Source organism: Aptenodytes patagonicus, chromosome 12 (genome assembly GCF_965638725.1).
Source record: "Aptenodytes patagonicus chromosome 12, bAptPat1.pri.cur, whole genome shotgun sequence".
In the NCBI taxonomy this organism is placed as follows: Eukaryota; Metazoa; Chordata; class Aves; order Sphenisciformes; family Spheniscidae; genus Aptenodytes; species Aptenodytes patagonicus.
Window position 1 is genome coordinate 11,489,350 of NC_134960.1, and position 27,671 is coordinate 11,517,020.

Below are 27,671 nucleotides of genomic sequence, written 5' to 3' on the forward strand. Positions count from 1 at the left end.
AATATTTGTAATAGGGCTTGGGTATAACATTTCACTGTATTGTAAATTCTGCAGCTTGTAAACAAAATGTCAGTCCCAGAATAGTTCAACCTCTATCCACTTCAAGCCTGAACATACAAATCAACTTCTCTTCAATGTTAATGAATATTACTTACTTGCTCCTTGATCTATGAAATTCTTATGCTCATCTCTCTTCATAAAATATATTTCCTGCACATCATGCATTTTTCCCTATAGTGTTCTTGCTCATTATTATCAGTAACATTATTTTTATCTGTTTTCATATATTGAAGAACTGGGATCAGGCTTTCAGTGAAAGTATTTGAAAACATGTGAACAGGCAGCAGCAACTACTAAGAAGAGAAACAACAAAACTTGAAGGAACAAAGGAGAAAGTCTCAGGAAGCCAGACCAGTCACAGCAGTCGGGGTAGGGCAATCCTAGGAGGAACATCAGGCACCTCAGACTCTTCTACCGAAAGATCAGGTTTGTTTCTCAAAACATTCACATTAATTCCTTTCAAAATTAGTCTAATATAGCAATGAAAACCAGTACAGAAGTTCAGGAGACAGATTAGGCCAAACCCAGCCCTGATCGGAGTTCTGTGACTTAACAAATACATACAGTCAGAATTCAGATCTGTGCTTTCCTGGAGAAAACACCACGATGTGGATGGAAAGTAACACTTAGACAGAGCACATCAACACGGGAAGGAATCTTACCACAACCTCAACCTAAACCCAAAATATGGGACTATTACCGCTAAAACGCTTGCCTGAGTGAACTGCAGACCTGTAGAGGTTATAAAAGGACAAGTCTTTGTTTCCTGCCCATGCTCCAAACTGCTCCTCACTGCTCATCCTCCGTTGATTTGCTCAGTCTAGGACGACAGAGTCAAGCAAGGAGGGCATTTCTGTTCTTTTCCTTGGGAGATCACTCCACAAATTAGCACCACAGTCAAGAATTTTCACTCTATATGTAGTTAAAGGAATTTAAAATACCAAGGGATGTAAAAAGTGATCATGTACATTTTAAGTTGGGGTTAACTACTTTTAGTCATTGCTGTGGAGGAGCTCATCCATTATACAGAACTACATCAGTGCCGCTGACTTCCTGTCACACGCACATTAGGAACAAGAAAATAAGTATACAGCAGAACAGGAAAAAAAGCCATGTTAATTTAATTCTCATTTCAAATTACAAGAGATTGCAAAGATTCTGGAAGACAGGGAGCATTTGTCAGTGCCTTAGTGAACCTTCCTGCCCAGCTCTTTTAATCTGCCTCCATTCCTTGTCTATGCAGGAATGCCTGGCGCGCAATAGATTTCACACATTCACAGCATGAACGTATTCTTGTCATGATCTCTGGGAGACTGCACAGATCAGACACGTCCACAAGCAGCCCAGCAACATCCGCAGTTCAGCTGAACCACTCGGATGATACACACGTGGGTTCACAATTTAGAGGAAGAAGAAGAGAGCCTCTCGTTAATATGCCCCATACATACGGCAGAGACGACGCAATATAGCCCATGCTAAGAGGTGCCACAGTCAATGGGAGGTGAAAGTACTCAGCATCTTCCAGGAGGTATTCAGCCTCTCTCTGGATCAAGGCATACTCCCTTTTTCCTTAGGGGCCTCCATATCTTTTGTTTCTAACAAAATGAAACTGCAGCTACATACATTGATTTTTCACTAGCATCTAGGCAGGCAGAAATTTCCAAGCATGAATTTTTCTGCATCAGATCAGACGGCCACGATGCTGACACTAATAAGTGAACAACTTCCTGTGAATATTTATTAAAAATTCCCTGTGGCCTTAATATGCTTCAATAAATTTTGCTCTTTTCCTCATAAAGTAAGCTTCCACTTAAGCAACAGGTTCCCCTGCTACTTCAATTTGCTGGAAAGCCTATAATGTTAAACTCATCAAAGTATGGCTGCTTTGGTTTTTATGCAAATTCCTGTCATCATAGTTATATAAGTGCTTATGCAATGAAAATATACATAATACACAAACCTGCCGGTGTCACTGAAAATTATTTACAAGAGCTATAAACCAAAGTTGCATCCTGTTTTGTTTTATACTTAAGGGCCTACTGCACACATAAAATGTCGCATATGCCCAAAATGTGTTTTCAGTCACTTCCCCAAAAAACAGAATTGAACCGCCTGCTGAAGGCTATTCTTTAGTCAGAGTGCATGCAAAATTGTATTAGAAGCTTTGAAGTTAAAACATGAACATTGACTACCAGAGAGGGCCCTAAAGACAAAGACATTTACTGGATGTAAATGTTCAGTGAAGACGAAGGTCACCTTATACTTTCCCGAAATCTGACCATGTTAGAAACTCCACATCCTGTTCTCAAGTTTTGCTTAAGAGCTGAAATCTTTTCATGGAAGGAATCAGCAATGAAATATTATTAACCCTGGTGACTGATTATATTGTAATGGCCAAGTTATGATAACCTCACAGGCCATGGGACTGCAGAACCTCTGCTGTTAGGACCGAGGAATCTGATTCATCACAACAGCAGAGCAGACGGGGCATGAGCAGAAGAGCTGCCTGGCAAGCCAAGCCTCCGGTTTGCAGGAAATGGGATTTTAGCTAAATTGGTGGCTTTGGTCCAAATCAATCAGGAAACAAACTCTTTTGAAAATGCCCACAAACTGAAAATTCCCAGAAAGGTCACTTCAGAAACATCAAAACACTTCCAAAACACAACTCCCAAGTTCCCAAGCCTGCGGCTGATCAGTGACAGTCTCTGGCAATAGCAGCAACATCTGCGAACACCAGCTCCACACAATAGCTCTGGGAGCTCCCAAGACCCTCTGGCTCCGGTGCAGCCTTGATGCTGAGGACTACCCCAGGAAGCCTGTCCAAAGTCACAGCTCCATGTCAGGGAGTGCAGGAGCTCCGGCAGTCCTGATTCAGCCAAGCCTCTTAGTGCTTCCAGACGTGGAAATCAAAGTGGAGTTCAAGCTCCCAGGATTTTCTTGCTTTTAGCTTTACAGCAGGTTGGAAGTGGTAGACCGAGACCACAAGCTGGAGTTTCAAGCCCCCAAGCCCTGGGCAGTCCTCAGTGCCATTGGACAGACTACTCCAAGACAGAGGAGGCTGCGTTTTCCAGGCTGACCTGCCAAGAAGTGCTTCAGGAACCAGGGGAGCTCAGTTTGGCAAGAACTCACTGAATGGGATAACTCCAATCAAAACATTTCAGGCCCAGTGGATGTGCTATTTCCAGCTAAACTTTGTTTTACCAATAAATCTCTAACTAGCATGGAATAGCAATGTAAAAACCAAAGGCCTTACTCTCCATTGCTTTGCTTACCTTCATATAGAGTCATTTGTATTTATGAAAACACAGTACAAAAGAACACTTCTTCAGACCAACTTTAAGATCTTGAGACAAGTGGCTGACACTATTATTTATGGATAACAAGAATCCAGCAGCAATGCCTTCAGTTACTCTGTGTGTCCTGGCTACTCCCTCCCACCTCTATACTACAAGGTACCCCCTCAGATCTCTTGGCAACTGTTCATAGGGTCGAGATGAAAAATTTTCAAACTTTTAGAATAAGCTAGAGTCTTTGTTTTCTGTAGAAAGGTAAATCATGTACTGAGAACAAGGCAAAGCAAAGACAAAGCATGACCTCTGTATTTGCACATCTGCTGCGGTTCACACTCCAAGTGAGATTTGTTATTAAAAACTTCAGGTAACTGATACGCATTTTGAAGAATGTGAAAGAACAACACTGCTTCCCAGGAACCACAGCAGGACGGTATGACACTTGCTTTTGGTTCTGCAGTGATGATTAAGGACTTCACAGGAGGATCAGTTGTTTTCTGAGGCTCAAGTATATGATCTAGTGCCCTGAGGTTCTCTTATTTATTTCAGACTCTATTTAACAAAGAGGGTTTAAATAAAGTTTTTCCTGTATAAACCAACCCTTTTTTTTCCTTATTGAAGGTGTTACTTACTTGGATCATATAAGCGTATTTTAATGCAACACAACAATTACTTTCTCTTCTGCAGTTTACACTTAAATGGTCATAGGAAGAAAAAAAAAGAATGCATTACTACAGGGGTCTGAGCTGATGGTGATGGTGTACGTGTCAGCTGCTCTGGTTTGTATATCTTGAGTTAGGTTTTTCTCCAGACTCTTTTTTCAGCAGCTCAACTGCTCTGACTACCCTTGTTCACAACAGTACCTTTGAAATCTGGTCCCTACATTAACAAACTAGACTTCATCACCCAAAGAGTTAGAAATTGTACCTAAATTGGCGTATATCTTTTTGCCCCACTGCATTAGCTGTTATGGCCCAAAGTGATTTGAAATGTAAGATCCCTTTCAAAGTACTGCCAACTGGAAGTTCTTTTCTATTACTAGATCCCAATCAATTAATTATATCAGCTGGCTCTTGCGGTTTCACACACCTTGCAGGTTGAGAAGCACTGCTGCTCACCAGCCTCCGCTCTGGACACGCGCTGCATTCTGGAGTGAGCTGGAAGTGAAGCGAAGGCATGTTGGACAAGGGCTAAGACAAATAGGCAAGAAGGCAGATTTTCTGCAATTAATAAGGAATTATTCTTTCTCTTGATTAGCAGGATGTTAACAAGTATAAAGGCATATGGCAAAGTCGATGCTGCATAGGCCCTCCCCCTCAAATCACACCTGAATGAAAACAGAGCAGCACAGCACGTAAGTCCAAGCTACTCTGTGTCCCCACAAAATCTAGGAAAGCCACTGAAGCTGGGCAATGCTGGGGCTAGACTATCACACCTCACTGGTCCCTGAACACACAAAGGGGAAGCTACCACCCCTCCATTCCCACATGTGTACCAATAAAAGATCAAATCTGTTTTCTAGGATCTGAATCTTCCCTTGCACCTTCTGGTCATTTACACATATGAAGTGGCTGCAGCATGCAGGTAAAACACTACCAGAGAGCCCTGGCAGCTACTGACAACCAACCTCTACAGACTTTTCAGATTGTAAGATGTGTATGGAGAGGGATGATCTAGGGCCATATTTATCTTTTATAATTTCTTCCTTTAGCATAGTCCCACAGATGAAGTTCTATATTTATCCAAAGAATCTTAATGAGTTGGCTGAATTTCATTCAGAGATGTAGGTTAATGCAGCTCATCTATCCTGTAAAAGTAGCAATTATGCACCTGGAAGAAAAGCTTTGTTTCCAGGGCCCCTTAAGTCTGTGCCAGTAAAGGTACCAACTACAGCCGTAGTTTACAAGAAAAGAGACATTAGAGCAACAACTCTACAATCTACAGTCCAGGATTATAAACTAAATACTCTCCATACAAGCATTTCATTGATAGAACTGTGGGAACAGGGAGATCATCTCCCTTAGTAAAAAAAAAAAAAAAGTGTGTCTCCAAACATGTATTTTGAAAATACCAAAGAACTATGACATTCTTGCTCTGCCAGAAAAATGATCACATCTTGATTGAATACTTTACTTTCTCCCTTCCTTTTCCAAGCTGAAATGTCAACTATTTTAAGTAAAATCAAAATATTACTCAACCACAAATCAGAAAAGAACCTTGGTGTCAGAGTTGTCATCAAAAAGGCACATTCCAGTTATATACTTGCAGTTTTACTATTAAGAAAACAGAGATTAAACTCTTCCAAATGCTTTGCTGCTTAATGACACAATCACTAGCATGTTATTGAAGCTCAACACTCCGACATTCCAGTCATTATATCTGCAAACACTAAAACATTATGCAATGAGAAAACAATCCTTTTATTGAAACCAAGGACATCTAATTGTGACAGGTGAATGTTTTATCTACAGAGATGAAATCCATATACGTTCTATTTTTATGCCGTCTTCGTGCTCCATTTACACAATTTGCTAGTTTAAAAGGGTTTAACAGTCAATCAAGAGTTCAAGTATGAAACACCATAACAGAAGAAAATTATATCGTGTTATTGAAGTCAGCTAGATAAACAATACCTTCTGATTATGATGATATCATTATGTGCTTCATGATGAACAGTAAGACAGAAAACATTCACCTGGTTTCATATTCAAAACACTTGCTGAGGTTCATGTATAAATGGATGAATGAACAGAAGGGTAATTGTGTATTATTTTAATATAATAATGTCAAAATTATTCAAATCAGTAAGAAAAAAAGTGTTTCTTTATATCCTGTGTGGAGTTCTGCCTTACTGAATCTGTGTTTGTTTATGATTCTGAAAAGCTACAAAAAATAGATATAAATACAGAGTCAATGCTAAATGTGTATCTCTATTCTTTTGCAAGCAAACTGTCACAACATTAAAAAGCTTTTGAAAACTAATAACTAAGTGAAACACTAGACTTAATGACTTGAAATAAGTATCTCGCAACAGAGCTGTTTAAGCCACTGTAAAAACAAACCTCTTAAACAGTAGAAGCACATACACCAAACAAACAACCGAGAACCTGTGTTCACTGAAATCACTTGCAGTCTTGCCACTGACTTCAGTAAGAGCTAGATCAAAACAAAAAGTTTCACTACTTTTAGATTTCCTTTTGGATTGAATCTTCCTTTATTTTCTTGCTATACCCAGCCAAAGATGGACTCCTCCTAGAGAAAAAAGATGACAAAAGTGGTGCATTCCCTTTAATATAAAAAACTCAGCTATAAAGTGTGACAAATAAAGACTCTACTCAGATCCTTCAGATTTTACTTTAGACCATCACAGAAGGATTTAGCTCAACAGAAAGGCAAAATCCACCTCACAGCCTTGGCAATGCACACAGCCCTTCCTGCTGAGGACGGAGCTATACGTGACTGAAATCTCGAAAAACATTTGAGCCCAATGTCAGTAATACTGAAGTATACAGCTGGTACTTTATTAATAACATTAAACAATATCAGTGTGTCTTTTTAATATGATTATTTTGTTTATTTTAGCATTTAAGCTTACTTTGCAATTAATGGACTACATACATACCCTGTCCAAGTAGGATGCCTCATTCTGTGAACTTTGGTTCATATCATTGCCTGTGGGAGAATATTATGTGGAGGCACATCATCATTTTCAGTCACACTGAATCTAATCTTAATTGCAGCATTGCAAGGATTAAATAGGTAGCATTAGAATTCAAGTAGATTTTTGTTCTCTCAAGGAAACTATTTATAGAGGCAGTAAAATGCAGCATTAATTATTTAGCTTTATTAATCTAGTGAAAAAAAAGGATAAAAATGAACCCAGTTTATTCAGATTTGTTGATCCATATCTAAATGTCTGCTAGAATTATTCCATTTGCTTCTTGTTTAATGAAAAACTCAGATGAATAGGAGACTTATCTGCTTGATTTGATGTTGTGCAAAATCTGCTAATTAGAAAAAAGGTATTAGAATTGATGGTTTTCACCTAAATAGAGCTTCATAGTAGATTCTCAATTAAATCTCCTGAAAAATGAGGTACAATTACAATTAAGGATAGAGTAAGTGTTGGGGGTGGGGTTTGGTTGGTTGGATTGTTTGGGGTTTTTTAAGTCACTGGAAATTATATATAAAGATAATGCTCTCCCTCCAGATGACAAAAAGAAATGAGTATCTGAATAGGAAATGGGCCCTGTCCATAAATACAAGCTTGACAAGGCAGCACGTTGCATATCCCTAACAAACAGAAAAGCAGATTAGCAGCCATTATGTTGAGATGGTAAATCCACCTAGGAGATCTTTTGTATCAGCAGAGTTCTTGGCTTTTTTACAATAACTTGAAATTTTGGAGACAATCACATATTAAAGATTTTTTCCTTGTCTCGTTTTCCTTTTTCTTAAAAGCAAGCAAACAAAAATCCTGGAAGACTTTTTTTTTTTTCCTTCAGTGACTGCTAAGTCCTACGTATACATTAATAGCCGTGCACAAAAACTTCTGCAATGATCTAAGCTGCAGGAGAAAGTACGTGGAAGCTGCTAGATCAAAACCTTTAGATCAGGTAGAGAAGCACAGTGTTACAATGGCTTCTGCAACAGGTGTTATAGAGGAAAAAGTCCTGCGAAAGACACGCACCCCCTCCGCCAAACCTCTCCTGGCTAGCAGGAACGGATGAGTTCAGGAGGAAGGGTACCCATGCCCAACCCTGTGGGATTCTTGTATTTCACAGGTGCTCACTTATACAGGCATGAGTCAGATGTAGTGTTACAGTTGCAAATAATTACTCTCATTACCGCAAACAAATGAGCAATAATATGGATGAACTATGCACCATATAGAGAAGTAGACAGCATTTTAATTGATGACAGTGATAAGAGAATAAGGATTATCAGAGCCAGGAAACAGTTTCCATATGAGGAGAGATTTAGTAGACTGGAACTTCTCAGTCTGAGAGAGAGAGAACTAAATAGAAATATGACAGAGGCCAATGGAATAATGATTGGTATAAAGAATGTGAATGGCACATAATTAATACCCAGCACCTCATAATAACTGAATTAATCAGGAATTGGTTTTAAAGCAAACAGAAGTGCTTTTCCACATAATGCAGAATATTTGCAGAATAATTGCAGAATATGTTGTTGCAGCATATTGTGGAATTTCTTCTACTATTCCAGTAACATCCACTGTAGGTCACAGGGGACATCCATTGGGGTAGGCAGATTTCTGTTGTGAATGAGAATTGCACTTCTTTTGTTCTCATGAAGAAAATTTTTGAGGGAGTATTGTCTTGGCATGTGTGTGGAGATCTAATCAGTATGCAACATACAACGTTTTACAAAAATAACATGCTGGCAACAGTGGACATACATTTTTGTATATACCCTAACATGCCTACACGTGGAAAACTTCCATCAACACAAATATAACTTAAGCAGAGGCACTGTGGGTGAATATGCCATTTTTTAACTTGCCTGGTAACTCTTTATGGATTACTATATTCTTTTTCCTAAAAACTCATCAGACTGTGAGGCCAGAAATTCCAATTACATTTGTAAGCATACACTGTATTATCTTAAATTGTGCAGCAACTACAATGTTTCTAATTGAAGTTGTCTCAATGCAGAGCACCAGTTTTAATTGCCGAGTCGTTTTCCAGTAATGAAATAGCTGTATTCAGGGCACAGCGTAAGAACATGTTAGATGGTTATGTTAAATTGTGTTACAGCTACTTTTGGGGAGCATCTAATTTATTTATTGTCTGTATGAAACCAACCACTATTTTCCTATCTGAAAAAATAAATTATTATTCATACAAGTACTGCCTTAGACTGATCTGCGAATAATAGTTTAATTACATATTTCACTTGCAGATATTTTATGTTCATGTCTTTAATGTTAGTCTGCAGCAAACACTTCTGCCATCCTTCCTCCAAATTAATGCATGTAAGACCCTCAATGAACACAAGGGTTTTTCAAATATGTCTAGAAGTGTCTAAAGTATGCAATGAATTCCATAATTTGTGAGTTGTAATACCTACTACCCAAAACAAACAGCTGAATGGACCTTAAACCTAAGATCTTAAGTCAAAGCACTTGCATTAATAATTTGTTTTCTCTAGTAAAATAAAATGTTATCAGTTCATTGCCTACCTTCTCCATTAAACTGACTGCAAGTCAAGAGTCGACTTCGGAACTTTTCATTTTCTTCAAGCATTTTTGAAATTACTTTCCAGACCTTAAGCCAAACTTTGGACTGAAAGATAAAATTGAACTATATCTCAGTGAAGCATATAAAAAGTTTGCATTAAAACACCTATAGGGCAGAACTTTGAATTCTCCAGCATGACTATGAAGTCCAACTGGGTTTTTTTTGAGGATTGAGAAGGGGTAGATGTGGAGGAGGGATATATATGTGGGATATACTGGAAGAATCACCTGTATTTAAAAGGCAAAAATATAAATTACTCCACAATTTTCCACATGATATATCCTCTTGCCTAGAACTCCTGTTTATCCAGGACTTGTGAAGTGCCCTTCTAGATAAGAAGAGCTTATGCAAATGCGTGTAGAGCCATTAAACTCTCTTCAAAGTCATCCAAAATGGAGGGGGGGGAGGGATAAGATTGCTTATTTTTCCAGGAGCAAAAACTTTCTCATGTAATCCCTCAACAGCAGCATAATTCAGACCCATGCTCAGATTCCAGAATAGCAACGGCCTTGCCTATTTCATATCAAATCCATATTAATCTGTTTTATAGATGTTGATGACCTTCATTTTAAAGGCATAAAGCTCCATCTATAGTGGGGACATTTCAAACTTGTGCATTGAAAATATTAAATTGGAACTGTTGACAAAGGCATTCAGAGAGAGAGAGGCAGCCTAACAAATATGAATGGCCGTTAACATGCTAACGTTATGACTTTTGCTGGACCCCATCCGTGAAACTAGTTTATATCTAAAGATAATTTCTTTCTCATGGACTTTATTGCTAAAACATAATACATATTCCTCATTCTTTTTGAAGACTATTTAATGTACTAGAAGAGCGATATTACTGTATGTTAGTTGCTGTTCCTCTGAAGTTAGTAGTGTTTGGCTGGTTTTAAATCAAGTACCTGTGACATTACTATATTATAGTCTAGCTGATTACTTGTGCTTCACACATTACAAAATCTCATAATGAGTTACTGTTTTAATAAATGTGCCTTTTAAAATTTCAAGCATTTGTTGAACTACTGAACAGGAACAGAAGTACATTTGTGAAACAAAGTAATTTCATATTGCTACTAGTATAGTGTTAATACCTCCGATTCTTGCCTTCGCTTATTTGTAACCTGTGGGATTTCTTTGCTTAAAACAGAAGAGGAAGAGGAGCTGCAAAGCTTTTCCCTGCCGGGTTTCATCCAGCAAGGTGTGCAGCACCTGGCCCCAATCCAGCAAAGCATTTCAGTACAGGCTTTAAGTCAACAGCATACTCTCATTTTTCAAGGTGAGCACACACTTAAGTGCTTTATTGAATGAGCGCCAGAATTTTAAGGCCTCCAGAGAGGGAAAATAATACCATTTTTCTTTTCTGTAAGTAAGGTTTTCAGTAACAGACTACCAATTCAATCTTTTAATCTCCCTCATGCTCTCACATAGACATATACAGAACAAGTAGGAAGCAATTTTCTCAAATACAAAGGCAGCTAATTCACCTCCCACATTTTATACCTTTTGCTTCTTTCGTTTAATTACTTTATCAACATTTCTTGAAGGGAAGGGAAAGTCAAAGACATCAGCCTTATCCTCTCGAAGATCACCTAGGAAGAGAGTTTAGAAAGCATATTCCAAGCGTTTACAATATGTTCCTGAGGAAGCTGTAGATTCCCCATCTTCCAGAGGGATACTTATTTCTGGTCCCAGCAGGTTACATCGTGCTGTCATCTTGCTTATTTTCTCCATTATAACCATGGGGCAAGTGGGTGTCTCACAAACTCCACAAAACAAATTTCAAAACTGCACAGCAACCAAAAATTAAGACAACAGGCTTCTGGGCAATACAACTAGCTTTTAATTCCCTCTTCTTCCCCTTGCTATGGCAGCTACTAGAATTCTAGCTGAGCTCAAAGGGGAAACGGTGACTAGACTAGGGCAAGAAACCAGACAAATCACCTCTGTTAGCACTAAAAAACAGAAGCAAGAGGGGCAGGTTGATCTTGTGGACTCAAGACGTACATGGCTGCAAGGAGAAAGGACTCGGGTGAATTTCCAGTGGGGTGAGGACAGCAGCTTTCCGAGGAGCTGCTGGACAGGCAGGGCATAGCATGAGCCGAGCAAAACGGTGACCCATATCAGGACACTGAACACGGTCGCAGCTGGGGGCTTGTCCCCTGCCGCAGCGGGGCTTCAGGCAAACCAGCCCTACCACGAGATACCCAAGGCAGCCACATCACAGGAGCAAGGCTTTGAGTTACCGATAGTCACGGGCTGCCTCCGAGCCACAGGTTGGCACCACTTAGATAATAACCTGGCAGAACTGGTGCTTTTAATTACAGACTAATGTAACATTTCACTTTTTCATCTTTAGAAAAATGGCTTTTAGGAGGAGGAAAAAAAATACAAGAAAATGAAAACATCTCAAGAGTCAAATTCAGGACCACCCTATCTGTGTCACCCATCATTTCCAGCCCACACCCCGGCTTCTTCTCCAGAAGCCAGGTCATGTTCTCCATTTTCACTCTATTTCATCCTGTGCAGCAGAGCTATGTTTCATAATGGATCACAACCAGTGGAAAACTGCCTCATCTTTTTTGTTTGCCTTTTTTAAAAAAGGCACCCACACCCATGCCCATCCCAACTTTCTTTGGTCCCAGCCACAAAGAAAGAAAATTAAGAAACATCTTCGGGCTGTCACAGCAACGAGGGAGCCAGCAGCAGAGTGGCTCTCTGGTTAGGCGGGAATCTCCTGAGAAGAGGCGGAAAGGATCCAGAAGTTTGGTGTGTAACAGAGCAGCCCTGTTGGACATAGTTTATTTTTGGCCTTATTGCTACCACAGAAAGGGACGGGGAAGGCTGCACTGTGGGCAGTCACCTCACCTTACAGGATGGAGGCACTGTAGCTCAACAGTGTAAGAGTTTGGGGCAAAAATATTAAATTTTTCACTCATGTAAGTTTAACACAATGTTCCACCTCCTGCCTAAATACCCAGTCCAACTGTACTGGGTACATTAACAAAAAAATTGTGCCGTGTTCTCCTCTCAGCGTGCACAGTCTGATTGCAAGGGAAGACCCTGGCGGGACAGTATCAACAACACACTGCAGGGAAATGGTTTCCCACCAGAAGAGAAGGACATGGCGGGGGCTCAGCCCTGTGCCCTCCCATGCCCAGGCGCACAGAGGTCCCCGGGGCTCAACGACACGTACTGTGATGGCGGCTGACAGGCTTCACCATGCCACGGCTCCCCACTGCCTGCACCCTGCCACCAGTGGCAGGGGGCCCATGGCCGGCCTTGTCGCCTGGTGCCGGGACAGCCCTCAGCCCTCCAGCCGCCCCCGTGGGGCTTGACTGGGAAAGCGGGGGCCCAGCCCGGCCCGCCTCGGCCTGTTGACAGCCCCCACCATAGCGGATGATGGAGCCGCAGCGGTGGGAGCCAAAGCTGTTGACATAAACAAGTTGCACGCGCAGCCTGCCCTGGCTGTGGCCAGGCTCCATCTGTGGTGCGACAGGATGGCGGTGAGGCCCCGCCAAGGTAGGGCACTGAGGAGAGACGGGGGCTGGGGGGCCAGGCGTCCCAGCCACCACACTGGGGGGTGCATGGCACCGGCAGCCCCTTCCTCTGGGCAGGCATGGCGTGGGGGGACCTGCAGAGCACCCCTCCTGCCTCGTCCTGTCTGATCGCCATCATCCCATTTCAGTGTCCCGGATGGATGGTGAAAAAGGGAGAAATAACTGTTTTCTGAGCAGGAAGGAACAACGAGCTCAGTGCAGAACAGGAGCGGGCCTTGTACCATCCCAGTCTCTCTCTCTCTCTCTGACACACACAGTAGTAACCTGCTCCACAAGGTTGCTTTTGGCCAGGGTTTAGCACAAAGTATGCTGCCTGAAGTCATATACGGATATATTTCATGCAAGTTATTGATAAAATGATATATGGGACTCCAGTCTGAAGGCAGTGATGTATTGTCTGTCTCTGCTGCGATTCACAGATGAGGAAGAAGTGACATCTCTTTGATGCAGTTCCTGCATTGATATAATGAATTTTCACACCGGTGTACTCCCAACAGCTTACCTGCTGGTGCATGTGTGGGTGGCTCCAGCTACCTGGTGAACAACATTTATGAAACATTAGTTTAAATACCTGTTGTCATTTTGTCCCTCAAGCAACAGCAGGCGTACAGGCGTGTTGTGTGATACCGAGAGGATGCCCATCGCAGTCGGGAGTCCTTCCCGTGAAGGCGCTCTGAAGGGATGTGCCCCACTGCAGCAGCGGGTTTATGAGACATGGCCAGCGACAAGTGGGATTTCTCAAACCACTTAAGAGCCCAAGTCCTGTTGATTTGTGCTTTGGCACTGAAATACTGCTCCGTATTATTTCCCAGAGTTTCAGCACACTTAGCTGTTCAGAGGCGGGAAAGCATTACAAATTAGAAAGAATAAAATCTACAGAAATACTTTTTTAAATTGTTTTAGCAGCACTAGCAATATGAATGGTGCTGACAATTTGTCGCCCTTGCGAATGGATCTGAAAAGACCACGCAGCAAACTGGAGTCTTTCTCCCCAGCCTTCGGAGGAGGCTGAAACTCCCCAAGGTCTCCAGGGCTGCTGTCACCTTGTCCCCTCGGCAGGGCAGGGTGCTGTGCAGACGGACCCCACGAGGTGGCAGCCTTACCTACCGAACCAGCCTGCGTCCCTGCTCCGGCAGCGACCTGGCGCGAAGACGGGGAGTCCGGGGCAGGGGAAAAAACCCACAGCGCACTTCTGCCAAGTATCCCGGGATTTCCAGCTATCTTATACACTGTCAGAAAAAGGCATTTTGTGTATGCAGTTGAAAAAGAGGAAAACAACTTCCAGAGGCACAGCCTGACAGTTTGCCAGAGTAATCTGTTATTTCCCAATGATAAAAGGGCATCTACTGCGGGCTCCAAAGTGTACGGGCTAAAAAGGAGGTCACAGATATGATACAACCACCAAGTCAGTACTCTTAAGGTCAACTGTGATCTCAAAAAACCCCCAAACACCAGGGACTCCCTCCTCCTCTGCAAAGACCTGAGCTAACAAATTGGCCTGGTGAGGTAGCAGCCAGCGAGTTCAGTTTGGGGATATTAAGCCCGGAGAGAGGCAACCAAACAGCTTCATTAAAAACTGATCCTGGAGTGCAAACTTTGTAATGTCTATTAATCACAAAGCCCTGGTAAAGAAAGCACTCCTTTTGCTGAAATACATAAGACTCAGTCCACACCACAAAATAACCCTGAACACACACCCATAAACCTGAACAGCACCTATTTTCATTCCATGACTGTCTTCGCACTGTGCATGAATACTTGCTGCTGTATCTTCCCGACCAGGAGTTCCCTTTGCCAACTGGCAAGCTGGTTCCTTCTTATGGCCCCGTCCAGGCATCAGGGCTACCAAATCAGTGGTTTTCTCAGCATCTTTATTTATGGAATATGCTTCCACCCTGCTCATACAAATACACGTGCCTTGTGTGGCACATTTTGTCCACTTTTTCCAACAGCACATTGCCAGGACTTTGATTTCAAATGCAAATTCAGATCAGATCCCTTTTAGGATCTATTACTACTGACAAAAATCAATGCCACTAAAATCTATGAGCAATCCACAGAACTGGAAAATTCAGCTATTTTAGCTGCGCATTGTTCTTCATCCTCCTTTCCACATGTGTGAATTGACTACCAGCTAGACACTATCTCTGTATTTGTCACTTTGAACAAACAACTCAGTTTTTCACATCTTCAACTGCCTAGTTAAAAATAGACCAGATTCTAGCTTTCGGTCTGCACCTCATCATGCCGTTTGTTTTGTATTCAAATGTCAGCTTCTCCAGCTCAGAACTTGCATTGTTTCCTGAATTCTATTGTTTCAGTTTTACTTTGATCAAGTATGCATCATCTTCTATTACCCTTGACTATCGTTTTAAAATAAGGTAGGTTTTGGTGGTAGCAAGCCTACAGCTTATGCCAAGGAGAAGGAAGGAAGGAGCCGATGGGACGTTGCTGCATGCACATTTAGGGATTCCCTGACTCCCTAGTGATTCTCTGCAAAAAGGAAACTCCTTCTGCTGTTGGAGATTTGGTTTTCTATGAGGATTCTTTGCAATGGAGTTAAACAAAGTACTCACATGATTCAACATAATTCAGGCAAGGCAGATTGCTTATTAAGTATTACATTATCTTGATCAACTGCAAATTGTGGATACATCTGAAATACGAATCTTAACACTGTTAACAGATTTTTACATGGGAAGTATACTAATTCTGACAACAGCTACAGTCAAACCTTGTTAATTATACCCTCAGCAGTAGCACAAACAATTACTGTATCTCCTTCATTTTCACAGAATATTTAATAAGAGTCACTGGAGTGAGGTATTTTATTAGAATGTGGTTACTTTACAGAATACACTGGGGACCATTTATTAGTATAACTAGGAACCATTATAAAAACAAAACTCACCACTTCTGGTAAATCGAAGCAATGCATTACGCCTTCAGTTTTTGCTTACTTGTAAAATTTCGTAATTTACAATGGATCTCGCGGTTAATTATGTAAGCAATAACACAGGGAAGCAGAGAGATAAAATGGCCAGCTGCCATTTTAACACACCTGCATTTCATATTAATGAACCTGCCTATCTCAGATTGCTTTACAAACCATACATGTGGGAATCACTTCATCCACACCAGTCATAAGGAGAGGCATATTTTCCCATTTCTCCATGCTGCACATAAAAATATTTAGCAGACTATAAACTAAGTTTGTTACAATAAAAGCCTGAGCCTCCCCCCTTGAGAGATTTTCAAATCACCGAGAAGATCCATAGACTTTGTAATCAAAACCCAAGTCAATGAGACTGAAACCCTTGGCTTAGAAGAACTTTGTGTTACAGTATTTAAATAGAGATTCCCAATCTGAAATAAAACTATGGGGGAAACTCAAAAAGGCAAAATGATCACTGAAGATAACACCAGAATTAAACAGCCTTATTTCTGGGAAAGATTTGTAGTCAAATAGGTAACAGAAAAAGGTGGGTAAGGACTTCAGTTTCTCTGATTTCATTTTTCCACACAAATGTGCAAGTTACTGGTATTTAGTGATGACATCCTTTGTTTCCAAATCAGAGATAGTAAAACGTTATCTTGGCTCTTTCAAATTTCAGGCTGCGGGGACTATGATATTAAATGTTACTACTGCTATTCTGGGGAACGTGCAGTTAGACCTGACGTGAACACACAAATGGGGAAGTTTAGTCCTACCTGCGATAAGCCTCCAGATACTGTTCTCTCATCCTGGAAGAATACTGGTTCGGTACAGGATATAAAAAGCAAAAATCACTAAATCAACCCCAGATTCAGCAGTAATGTACGTCTTCCAAGACCATCTGTCCAAGCACAGAAAGCTCACGTTTTCTTAGCCTCTCTCCTGAAATCTAACATGATCTCAGGCCAAAGTGTGCCTGCAGGCTAACGTAATCACCAATACATCTGTCTGCATATATGAGACAGTGCTATTTAACTACAGTATAAATACCACTGAACTTCCTCAGCAGTAGGTCCACTTTGTAATGGTACTAGGGTCTTTGCAGAACTGTTCCAGATACTGAACATTCACTCCCTCCCTACCCCCCCGAGACATAAGGATGCTGCCACAAGAGGAACAGAGCAGGGCTTCTGTCTCCAAGGATTGCTAGCTCTGCAGAGAAAATTGAAGCAGTCATTGCTTTGTTCTGCCATCACATTCCCCCAAAGATATCCCCCTGTAAAAGCAACCCTTGAGCAAATTTTCTTGCCACTGACTGAAAAGCTGAGTTGATTCTGCCAGTGTGTACAGAGCAACATCTGCCTGTGAACAGCTGGCCCGCTGAAGCAAAGCTGGGGGCTACTGCCTGCTGCTTACAATAAGAATGTTCGTCAAAAACCTAAAAAAATCGCATTTAACTCATTGAAAGAGAATTCAAAAACACTTGGCATGAATGTACTCCATACACAAACCAGTACTGGGCACGTGCTTAAAGCGACAAGCACTGTCTTGAAAAATGACACTTTGCTAAATTGACAACTTAATGCTTTCACATGCATAGCAAGGCATAAACAATCACTAAGCAAACTGATCCTGGTTCATGAGTCAGCAGCAGTGTGAGATGGTGATTTAGATTGAGCAAACATTTTCTCAAACGTTGGGTCGGAGAAGGCTGGCAGAGACTTTTTTTTTTTAAATGCATTGCTCTATGTGTGAATTGCTACCCTTCCACAGATTACAAAACTGTGTTAAGAGTTACCACCACACAGCGTGTCTCAACTGCATCTACACTATTAGTCTGCCATTTAAGTAAGATCAGTGTTCTTCACTCACATGAAAAGCAAAGCAACTCAACCTGCTATACAGTTTTGGAAGAAAAAAAAATGCCACATAGCTGAGAGTGATAAAACTAAGTCCATTTCAAACATTAAGATTAATGCAAAACCTAAAATATGTTCTCACAGTTACCTTTTACCCACGTTGTGTTCAGAAGATTTAATCTCAGCTTTCATGACTCACCAAAATTAAATTTCAGGAAGAAAAACACAATCGAACACAGACCTTATATACTTCCATATTTTGTATATACAAGAAGGACTAAGAACTTTTGACTAGCAAATTTTGTGAAGGAACCTTAACAGAATAGTACCGCACTATGGCTTCCCAAGCTCCATAAACAAGGTGACTGAGGGAGCTTCTCTTAGTGATAGATACATTCAAATAAATTAACATTTAGTATCAAATTGTCTCTCTGACAAGCCCTACAAATTGTCAGCAAATTATAGTTCATGTGTCATGAAAACGGGTGATATCTGATAGCATTAATCAGAGCATCAAGTTTCAGACTTTCTCCCCATCTTAAATGGGGAGTTCTGTAGCGTATTTAGAACATGGATTCAACCCCTCCACCCCGCGCAATTTCTATGACTGCAAAGACAGCTGCAAGTATAGTCTTATCCCAGAGGCTGTTTTTCATACTGAAAGACTGAATCAGCTTATTTTACACAGAGGAAGAGATGTCAGTGTTTTTTCCTCATCTATCCTTTCTGAGGCTATTATTTGTCTTAGATTTCCTGTAGGCAAGCGATGTGCATTTTGGACTGTAGCTGAGCAGGCTTTCATAGCACTGAATAAACAGCAGCTGGAGAATCAGGTCACACAGTAGAAACTGTCCAACAATGACTTGACGGCTAAGAGACTCTCTTTAAAATATACCTTAGCCTTCAAATCTGTACTAGATGGATTATATCCATCTCCACCCAAACAGAGTTTCTTCACTGATGTGGAATGTAGCAGTTCGTTTAGTGAAAGTAGCACCCAAGAGAAAGCTGGTGGCTGACTGTGCTCGACGAGCAGTTTGTGCTGAAAAAATAGTTGAGATCATGTACTGTGGAAATTCTGAAATTCCACCCAGCAGGCACACCTCCATCTTCTAGAGTCTGCCTGTAGCATTATTTATAGTTTCAGGACAAACTGAAACCCAAAGGGATTTGTTATACCATCTTTCCTAGAAAGTTACTTCTCAGCAATTCAGAACCAGCCAAGGCCATCACTACCAAAAGTGATTATTTTTAGTTTTGAACCCTCCAGACTTTTGGCATTTCACACCTTATTCAGTTGAATTTTTTAGCCTCTGCCTATGTAATAAAATTTCATTTATTAAACATTCAAAGTATTTTGCAATCTTCATATAGGAAATTTTAGAATGAATATACACATCCCCAACTGTAAATCAGATGCTACGTCCTGATAAACACCTCTAAGTTTACAGAATTTGTGAATTGAAATCAGTGCCTTGTTTGTGAAAGACATCGCTAATTCCACCATCATGGCATCAAAAGACTTAAAATCCCCATATGCCAGGACCAAATTTTAAGTCTATCACACTTGCTAAAAAACATTATCAGATAAACCACTGATAAGCACATGCTTTCTAAAAGACCATTTGCACTTGAAAACAATGTCAAGAACTTGTTATCACATTGGGAGAGGCTGAACTATGACTATTTCCTAACAAGACCAAAGCAGAGAACAGAGAGATAACGATTCCGTAACCAGCCAAGTCACACGCTAAAAACTGGTCAATACTGCCCGGTACTGGCTGGCGCAAAACGCAGCACTGAGGAATTCATTATTCCCTGGGCAGACAACCCATCACTAGCCTCTGTATTTTTGATCAAAGCGTACCAGCATTTTCTGTTTATTTTTAAATAGCCATTTTAAAGGATTAGAAGTATCTGCGCGGAGTCACCAGCAAAACTTTTTAGTCTTGTTAAAAACTAGTTTCTAAAGGCATTAGCTTCTAAGTTTGCATCATCTGAAGCCAGTGGGAATCGAAGTGATTAGCATCTTGCAGAACTAATCCCATTACAGCTCAATTCTGTAAGATCTGCATTTCCTGAAGCGCCCACAGAAAAGAATGATACTCAGCATCTACTTAACATTTACAACACCATCCCTCAGATGATGGCACAAGAGATTAGCGGCTCAGACGCCAACAGCAAAGTGCTGGTCAGTGCAGTGGGCACAGTTTGATTCCTACTGCAGTACTGTATTTTGGGCAGCAGTTTTTATCACAAGGTACATGTGCATATTCCAACTCACGGTTCCACTTCGCAGAGCTACTTCCAGACCAACCAGAATTATACCTCATTGAAGCTTAGCTGTTTGTATCAAAGTACGAAAACCAACAAAGTTTGGGGAATTCCTACCGAGGATGCAAAACTCTTGAATCCTTCATGCACGGTTCCTGTTGAATAGTCCTTGAGGGGCAGATACGTAAAGTTGTAACACTTCACAAGACTTTTTAGACATCTCAGGTTTAGATACTTTAATTTAAAGGCTGACACTAGCAAGCCCTTTAAAACGCCAGACTTCTTCCTTCTGTTAGTATCAGATCACAACCATGAGACCATTAAAAAAGAATCCTTGTCCGTCCACGCCTCCCTTGGCTCTACTCTGGCCCTAGTCTGGTTATCTTTTTGTCCCAGCTGCGGAGTGGTTTCTGACTTACATGATGCATTACATGTACCTCAGTGGTATTCTTCTCATTGAACATGTCGCCTGCCCAGTTAGCTTGATTTCACAGCTGTGTATTGGTTTTCATCTTTGTCCCTATCAATTAGCAGCAGAGAGCACTAAGTAGAAACAAGTTATCTAACTACAATTCTTTGGCTAGGTTGATATGCTTAAGGCTGTGCAAAAAATAGGAACGGCAGTGCTAAAGCTGCTGAAAGGCTTTTCCAAAGCTACACACGATTTCTAACGAATACTCAACAAGCACCAAATTCACAAAATTAAGTAGTTAGCATTCAACATTCCCTAAAGACAACATCTGGACACAAGCAGTAAAAAGGGTTCTTCTTACAGCCCGATTCAACAGAGAGCAATTCTACAGCCCTCTAGACATTGCCCTTTACACTTCTGCAACATTGCACATTGATTTTGTACCAGTTTTATGCAGTGTTCAGGGTACTCAGCATCTCTCAAGTGGTTATACCCTCCCTCACACACCCCCTACAGAACCATGCTCCAAGTTTTGACTGGAACAGGACTGCAGAACTTAGCCTAAAGCCCTTTACACATCATATAGCCAGACGTGTGCTGTACACTTCATCAAAATCACTTCCCCAAGGCCCATGAGCTTCAGCCACAAAGGAACACGTTTCTACAGGAAGCTTAAAATAAAAAAGTTAAGAAGAAACACTGAGTTAAAAGTTTTATTCATTCAACATCTCACATTACAAATATTTAAAAATTATATGCATACTGGTATAAATAGTCATTTGCAAACTATTTAATAACATTAATTTTCACTAGCACTTCAACAAATGAACTCTTTAAAAAAAGTAACTTGTGTTATATAACTTAGAGTAGAACATACAAAAATATGAACTTAAACGTGAAAATGACTTTAATAAAAAATGAATTACCCTTATTTAAAATGCTATAATAAATACTACAACCTCCCCATACACAGTAAAAACTATATGGAAATTCAGCCAAGTAGTACAATTAACTGACATACTTAAATAACTTTTCCTTCTGATAATATGAGCAATACATCGGGGGGAAAAACATATTAGGGATTAGTAAAAACTAGACACCCACTTGCTAAAAGTTTCACTTCCAAAAAATATAACAAAAAAATCTGATGAAAATTATAAAAACTAACTATACTTTAAAATTTAAAAATATAAAAAATAAAACAGTTGAATACAATATTGTCCCAATTCTTACAATGCTATCACAGTAGCTTTAAAATAATAAAATAAAGCAAATGACCAAAACCTTTTATTCCATTTTTTTTAAAAATAATCTCAAATTTACATTAGTAGAAAGATTGATTTCTGATTCTTTTCTTTAGAAACACCAGCAAGAAAGAGGATTTACTAGAACAGTAGAAAATGACATTTTTAAATGTCTGCAATTAAAAACAAAGAATTACACTGCAAAGATCTTCCAGAAGTCTGAAATAGGTATTGCACATAACTTGAAGTTAGCTTGCCACAATTCATCACATTCAAGTTTTAAATCACCTTTTAACAGAAGGTTTTAACTCTTCAAAAACAAAAAGGGGTGAATTATCAAGTCTTTCCAACAGCATCCTTATAAAACGCTAAATTCATTCACTGCAAGTTTTAAATTTGCATTCTGCAGAGGTCTGTGTATGGAGAAGTATATACTATACCAAAAAGCACGGGGCAGTGGGGTTCCTTTACATATAAAATAATCAGAAACACTTTATTTTACATTGCAAAAATAACCATGTGATTACTCTGTAACTACACTGTAAATACATGGCCAGTGCCATGCTAGTGTGATAAAACTACATGCTTATTAACCCCTTTGCAAATTGAAGTGATACCCTAAGACTGGTAACCTAATTACATGTTAATTATGTTTGGAGCTACATGGTAACCCCAACTACAAATCCCATGTAATCAGAAGGACATGTAATCACTATTTAAGTACAGAGTAATGTATATAATTGTTTATGCCCTGTAAATCGAAGTGTAACCAAATAATCTGTAAACACGCTTGTCACACAATCACAAGTGAATATTAGTAGAATAACAATTTCTTACATTAGTCATGCATACTAACATTACATGCCTGCCACTTAGCAGGCTCTCTTTTATTCTTTAAATATAATTTAAAAGAGCAGACACATTTCTGCATCAAACACCTAACATCAATTTTTTATTAATATTAAAAATGGCTAAACATTCACCAAAAACGTCTGCATTTGTGTATAATTTTTAAAAACTTAGTAAGAAGCGGTAGACAATTTTGATGTTTACTTTTAAATTTCTACACTATATTTATGCATTTAAATTTCATGGGTCTAAAGACTGTCATTTGTCACTTTCATGCTTTTCTTCTTTAATTCTCAACTTTACATATACTATTTCTTAAATTATATGTACACCAAATACCTGGTGCTGGGCTAAGATGTTTAAGCAACATGCTTTCTTTTCTCTGCAGATTCTAAAATAGCATTGCCAGTGCACAACATCCATAATTCAAAATGTATGCAGAGCACTGAAATGTATAAAAAGCAGAATATAAGAAAATAAAATTTATTAAAATTATTTATATTAAAAAATGAAGTATATGAAGATCTCTCAGTAATAAAAGTACAAAAAGCTACTCTTTGCAATATGAAAAATTGAGGTATTGCATAAAGAGATATCCCGTCAGTGAAAAGTGTGCCTAAAAATGCTCACTGTTGGAAAAACAAGATATACAAAAGTAGTGCATAACAAATATACATTATGTGCATGACAAAATAAGTTAGCTACAAAAACACTGTACCGAAATTCAGCAGGTCATGTACAAAGGGAAAATTATTATTCAAAGCTAGTTCTCAAACAGTGTTATTTCTTGTAATGGTAACCCATCTCACCTGTTTACTGGGTAGGATCGGCACAATAGCACACCCCAAGCCACCTACAAGCATTAAAAAAATTAAAGGAACATTCCAACTATAATTATGTACTTCAGAGAAAAAAAAGTCCCTGACAATCTACACAAGAGCACTCTGCATTTGCATTACTGTTGTCAATATTTTCAGGGATTTCATTAAAAGCAGCTCCCTTTCTATACTTGACTAGTAGACAGCAAATGTCTCCATTTTGACCTTTGGAACTTGGTAAGGTATAGTTCATTAAAGCCTGTATTGAAAATAAAACTGCTTCTCATAAAGATAATCTGGGCTGGGGGAACAGGATGAGGGGGGCCGACAAAGGCTTTTAACGGAGCAGATGTTTTCCAAGCAGTGCTGAGGCAAGTCTTTGGTTTGAGAGAATCTAGGATGGTACCATGCCACTCAGGCAGTTCAGAAGATTGCCACTAAATTTGTTTGTTTGCACACTGCTAAACAAATCATTTGAGAAGTTGGCCAGGGCATTAGTTCAAAAGTAATAAAAATAATTTCAGAACTACTCCTTCATTCAACTATTTCAAACTAAACCCCTGCACCCGCTCTTTATCATTCAATTAACATGTACTGTGTTAATGCTTCTCAAGGTAGAACTTATTTATAATAAAGCAGGCATTAACTTAGCAATGTTGGCACTTCAAATACCTGTATGTCTTTATTTCCCCATATTAAGTTCTGAAGAGGTGGAATCTTAGTTGGGATTCTTTCTACAGGAGGAGTAAGAAAGGCATATGCACACTTGCACCGTTTCATGCACAAATTCAGAAAACAGTGCAAAACAAGACTTGGAAACTACGTAGGTTCATGCCTTCTGTTACAACTAAGTTAGAGGGTATTTAACTTTACATCCAAGATGGGAAACGAATAAGCAGCCAATTTTAGTTTGTGTGACACAATGGAATATCAAAACTTCAGTAAAAATCAGTGATATCCTTGAGGTATCTTTAGGTTTTTTACTTTTTCACGTCAAAATGGAGAGCAAAGGCTGGCCCCTGATGAATGTTAGTATATTAGGATATAGAGTTATATATAGCCATCAAAAATAAAATCTATATATTTATCCTTCAGGAGAGGAAATGCCAGTTAACTAGTTGTCATTACTCTAGCTTTGGTAGGATTTCTAGGGCTGTAACCAGACAATTGAGTTCTCTTAAAGAAAAAAAAAGTGCACTCCCCCCTCAGTAGTAACTTTACTCAACTTTTACATTCAGGAATTCTTAAAATGTAATCATTTTGATGAAAATATAGTAAGCTCTGCCTATCTCATTAGCAATTTGGATGTGGGTGGTAGTCAGAGGCACGGTCAGATACATACCGAGCTAAAATTTCAGCCTCAAAACCCTTAACAGATTTTAAAAAAAAAAAAGATCATTATCATAATGCTGCTTCAACTTTGCTCATGCATTTTTGTTGCTTTAAACATGCTCTTTCCTGTTGGTGGGTAAATGCTAACTTCATCCATTGCTGGAAAAATTTGAAGTCAAAACAAAGAGAGGCAAAAACAGGCTTCCCTGGGGGAAAAGTGTCAGAACAGACTGATAGTGTTATTGTTACATGGTTATTTTAATAAAAGTATTCTTATGTTCTTTATTAACAATAATTTAATTAAAAAAACAAAATACTCTATTGTTTCAATTCTCTTCTCTTAATATTTTTCTCTCCTCTAAGAAAATGTTGCATGAAATTAAGTGTTCTCTTGGTAGTAAAGACAAGAGAATGCAACTCACTTGCAACATGTTATCAATACGAAAAGGAGTTCCCAATACAGTTTTCAATGACAAGATTCTACAAAATACCCATATTATAGGTCATTCTTTCATTATACTATTGTTAAATTACAGACTACTACAAAAGGACATGCTATCTTGAATAAGAGAAAGGGTAGGGTGGGGTAGGGACAATCAGGGTAACAGAAGAGTGCACTTAATTTGAGGCCTGCATATGAGCACTGCAGTGATCATTTAGTTCCAGCGGAATGAAATATGTCTTGGGCGATCTCCTCCCTCCTTCACCAGGGGCTTGTGGAATTCCCTGCCAGCGCGTGAATGGATAGCAGCCCAGCAATATTCACAGTAATACTGCAGACAGGTAACATTAGCACAGAAAAATGGAGCAAACTTTCCACCGCAACGGGCCCCCTGACATTCATCACAAAGCTGATCATCCAAGACATATGGCTTAACTTCCACCTGTATTCAGAAAATGAGAATGAAGTTTACAATTCTTAATAACAATGTAGATAATGACAATTCCACACAATTTACTATCTGTGTTCTAGCAGGGTTGCAATCACAGTTCTGTAGTAGGGAACATCACACTCAAGAATTTTCCCCCTCACTACACACGATCGTCATCATTAAACACCCAAAACTACAGGCACTTTACTTGAGAACAATCCTGCTCCCACTGTCCTCCTTGATCCTTAAAAAAAACAAACAGAAACCAATGCTGACCATCGGTATCACACATGCTGTCATTGCTTTACAGAAAGGACCAATCAACCTATTGTTACAGAACTGATACGCAGACTCATAACCCTGGAGAATTCTGGGGGTTTATTTTTAAGTATGGTGATGCACAATGAAGCTCCTACCCTTTCAGGTAGGAATGTAAACTGTTTACACAACACTAACTGCAGATTAAATATGCACATGGTCTGCAAATTCCCATGTCTGCATTTCCAACTTTAAAAATTTAATTTATTAATAAACAGCACACTTCTGTTTTCTTTTTCTGTGGCTTAGTCCTCTCAGCAAAAGGAAACCTATCTAATCTTGTTGGGATCAAATGAGAAGCTTAAAATGGGACTTATGGCCACCTACGCTGTTGACATTAAGGGCCAGATGATGAGCAGTAATTCAGTACAGCAGACAAGAAAGGAGAAGAAAAATTTCTTCAAGTTCTTAACTGATAATGACTCACAGGAACTTACCAGCTGGTGCTCCAAGGATACATCTACACTGCAACATCTGCAGGCTACTAGCTTTTAATCTAGGCATTTGCATACCAAAACCAAGCCTGCTGTACTGTGGGCTACAAAACCCTGAGCTACAAAACTCCAGAGCACTTTCTCTGTGACAGCAAGGCAAAGCTTGCTGCTTGCAGTATCCAAGCTGGCTAGAGCACAGCTCGTTTAGACATGCCTATGTGTTTAAATCACAACTGCAGTACTGCCATTCCCTAAAGGCTCAGTTTCACCTCAAAACCAGCAACCACCTCCACTCCCATTCCTTCACTCCACAGAACTGTGAAAGGTCCAAGTGACATATTGGAAGCACAACTTTAACTTCACGTTAAAAAAGTATAGGTACAAGTTCCTGTTCTAGAAGTGTTTGTGAGCCTTCTCTGAAGTTCATTTAATTAGGTGTTTTCACAAACATTTCCAAATATCCAGACTGTGACTGCTGTCTCTACTGTTAACCTGTTATCTCTGCATCCGGCTTAGGGACGCTCCTTTCTGTATCTCACAAACCTCAGAGGTATGCCAGCTCATTCCAATAAGGACATTCACAAGTTCCTGTGTTTTTAAACTTACCCAATTTTATCACAGTCCAGACAGGGCACTGCAGTAGTTTGATGCCCTTTGTGCTTATAGTACATATAAACTACTTGGAGACAGTACAGCAGCCTGTTTTTTGGCCTCGGCATTCCTCCTCTTCCACTGCTAGAGTTCTTTCCCAAACACCCCTCCATGCCAACCCAGAAGAATGAAATTGTAAAAGAGCAGAGGCAGACAAATATTCCTAACACCACACTCTCCCTTCATCCCCTAGCTTGCTATGTAGTTTGAGGTTGGGTATTCATTGATGAGTGTCCTCTTCTACAAGTGCTAAGAGGAGAACCTGCAAATATGCTACGCATATCTCCTTAACATGGCAATTCTGCTGCTCTATTATGTCTACTCAGACATATTCAGAGGCCAAAATACAGCACAGGTAATTATACCTCTGCTTGCTTTAGCCTGTTACTGCAGCACTGGTTTTTGTGCAAGTTTGCAACCCACAGATAATAGCCAGTCTTCAGCACGTTTATTCAGTGTGTGCTGAAGTGCATGTGCCAAATATGGCCTGCAGT

The 27,671-nt window shown here is 39.8% G+C and overlaps 2 protein-coding genes across 3 annotated transcripts in view; both read right to left on the minus strand.

Annotated features, from left to right (window-relative positions):
- Positions 1-6,575: 6,575 nt before the first annotated feature.
- C12H5orf47 (chromosome 12 C5orf47 homolog) lies at positions 6,576-13,104 on the minus strand. The gene is made up of 5 exons (XM_076350433.1): positions 12,816-13,104; positions 11,123-11,211; positions 9,559-9,661; positions 6,973-7,022; positions 6,576-6,602 (listed from the first exon to the last, which is right to left on the minus strand). The coding sequence occupies exons 1-5, from the start codon at positions 13,102-13,104 to the stop codon at positions 6,576-6,578; spliced, it is 558 nt and encodes a 185-aa protein (XP_076206548.1).
- An 8,252-nt stretch (positions 13,105-21,356) lies between these two features.
- The window catches only part of CPEB4 (cytoplasmic polyadenylation element binding protein 4), a 45,057-nt gene continuing 38,742 nt past the window's right edge, over positions 21,357-27,671 (minus strand). For both annotated transcript variants that reach the window (XM_076350271.1, XM_076350270.1), the window contains one exon: positions 21,357-25,786. In XM_076350271.1, coding sequence (XP_076206386.1) covers positions 25,559-25,786 — 228 coding nt within the window. In that variant the 3' untranslated portion in view covers positions 21,357-25,558. The remainder of the gene's footprint in view (positions 25,787-27,671) is intronic.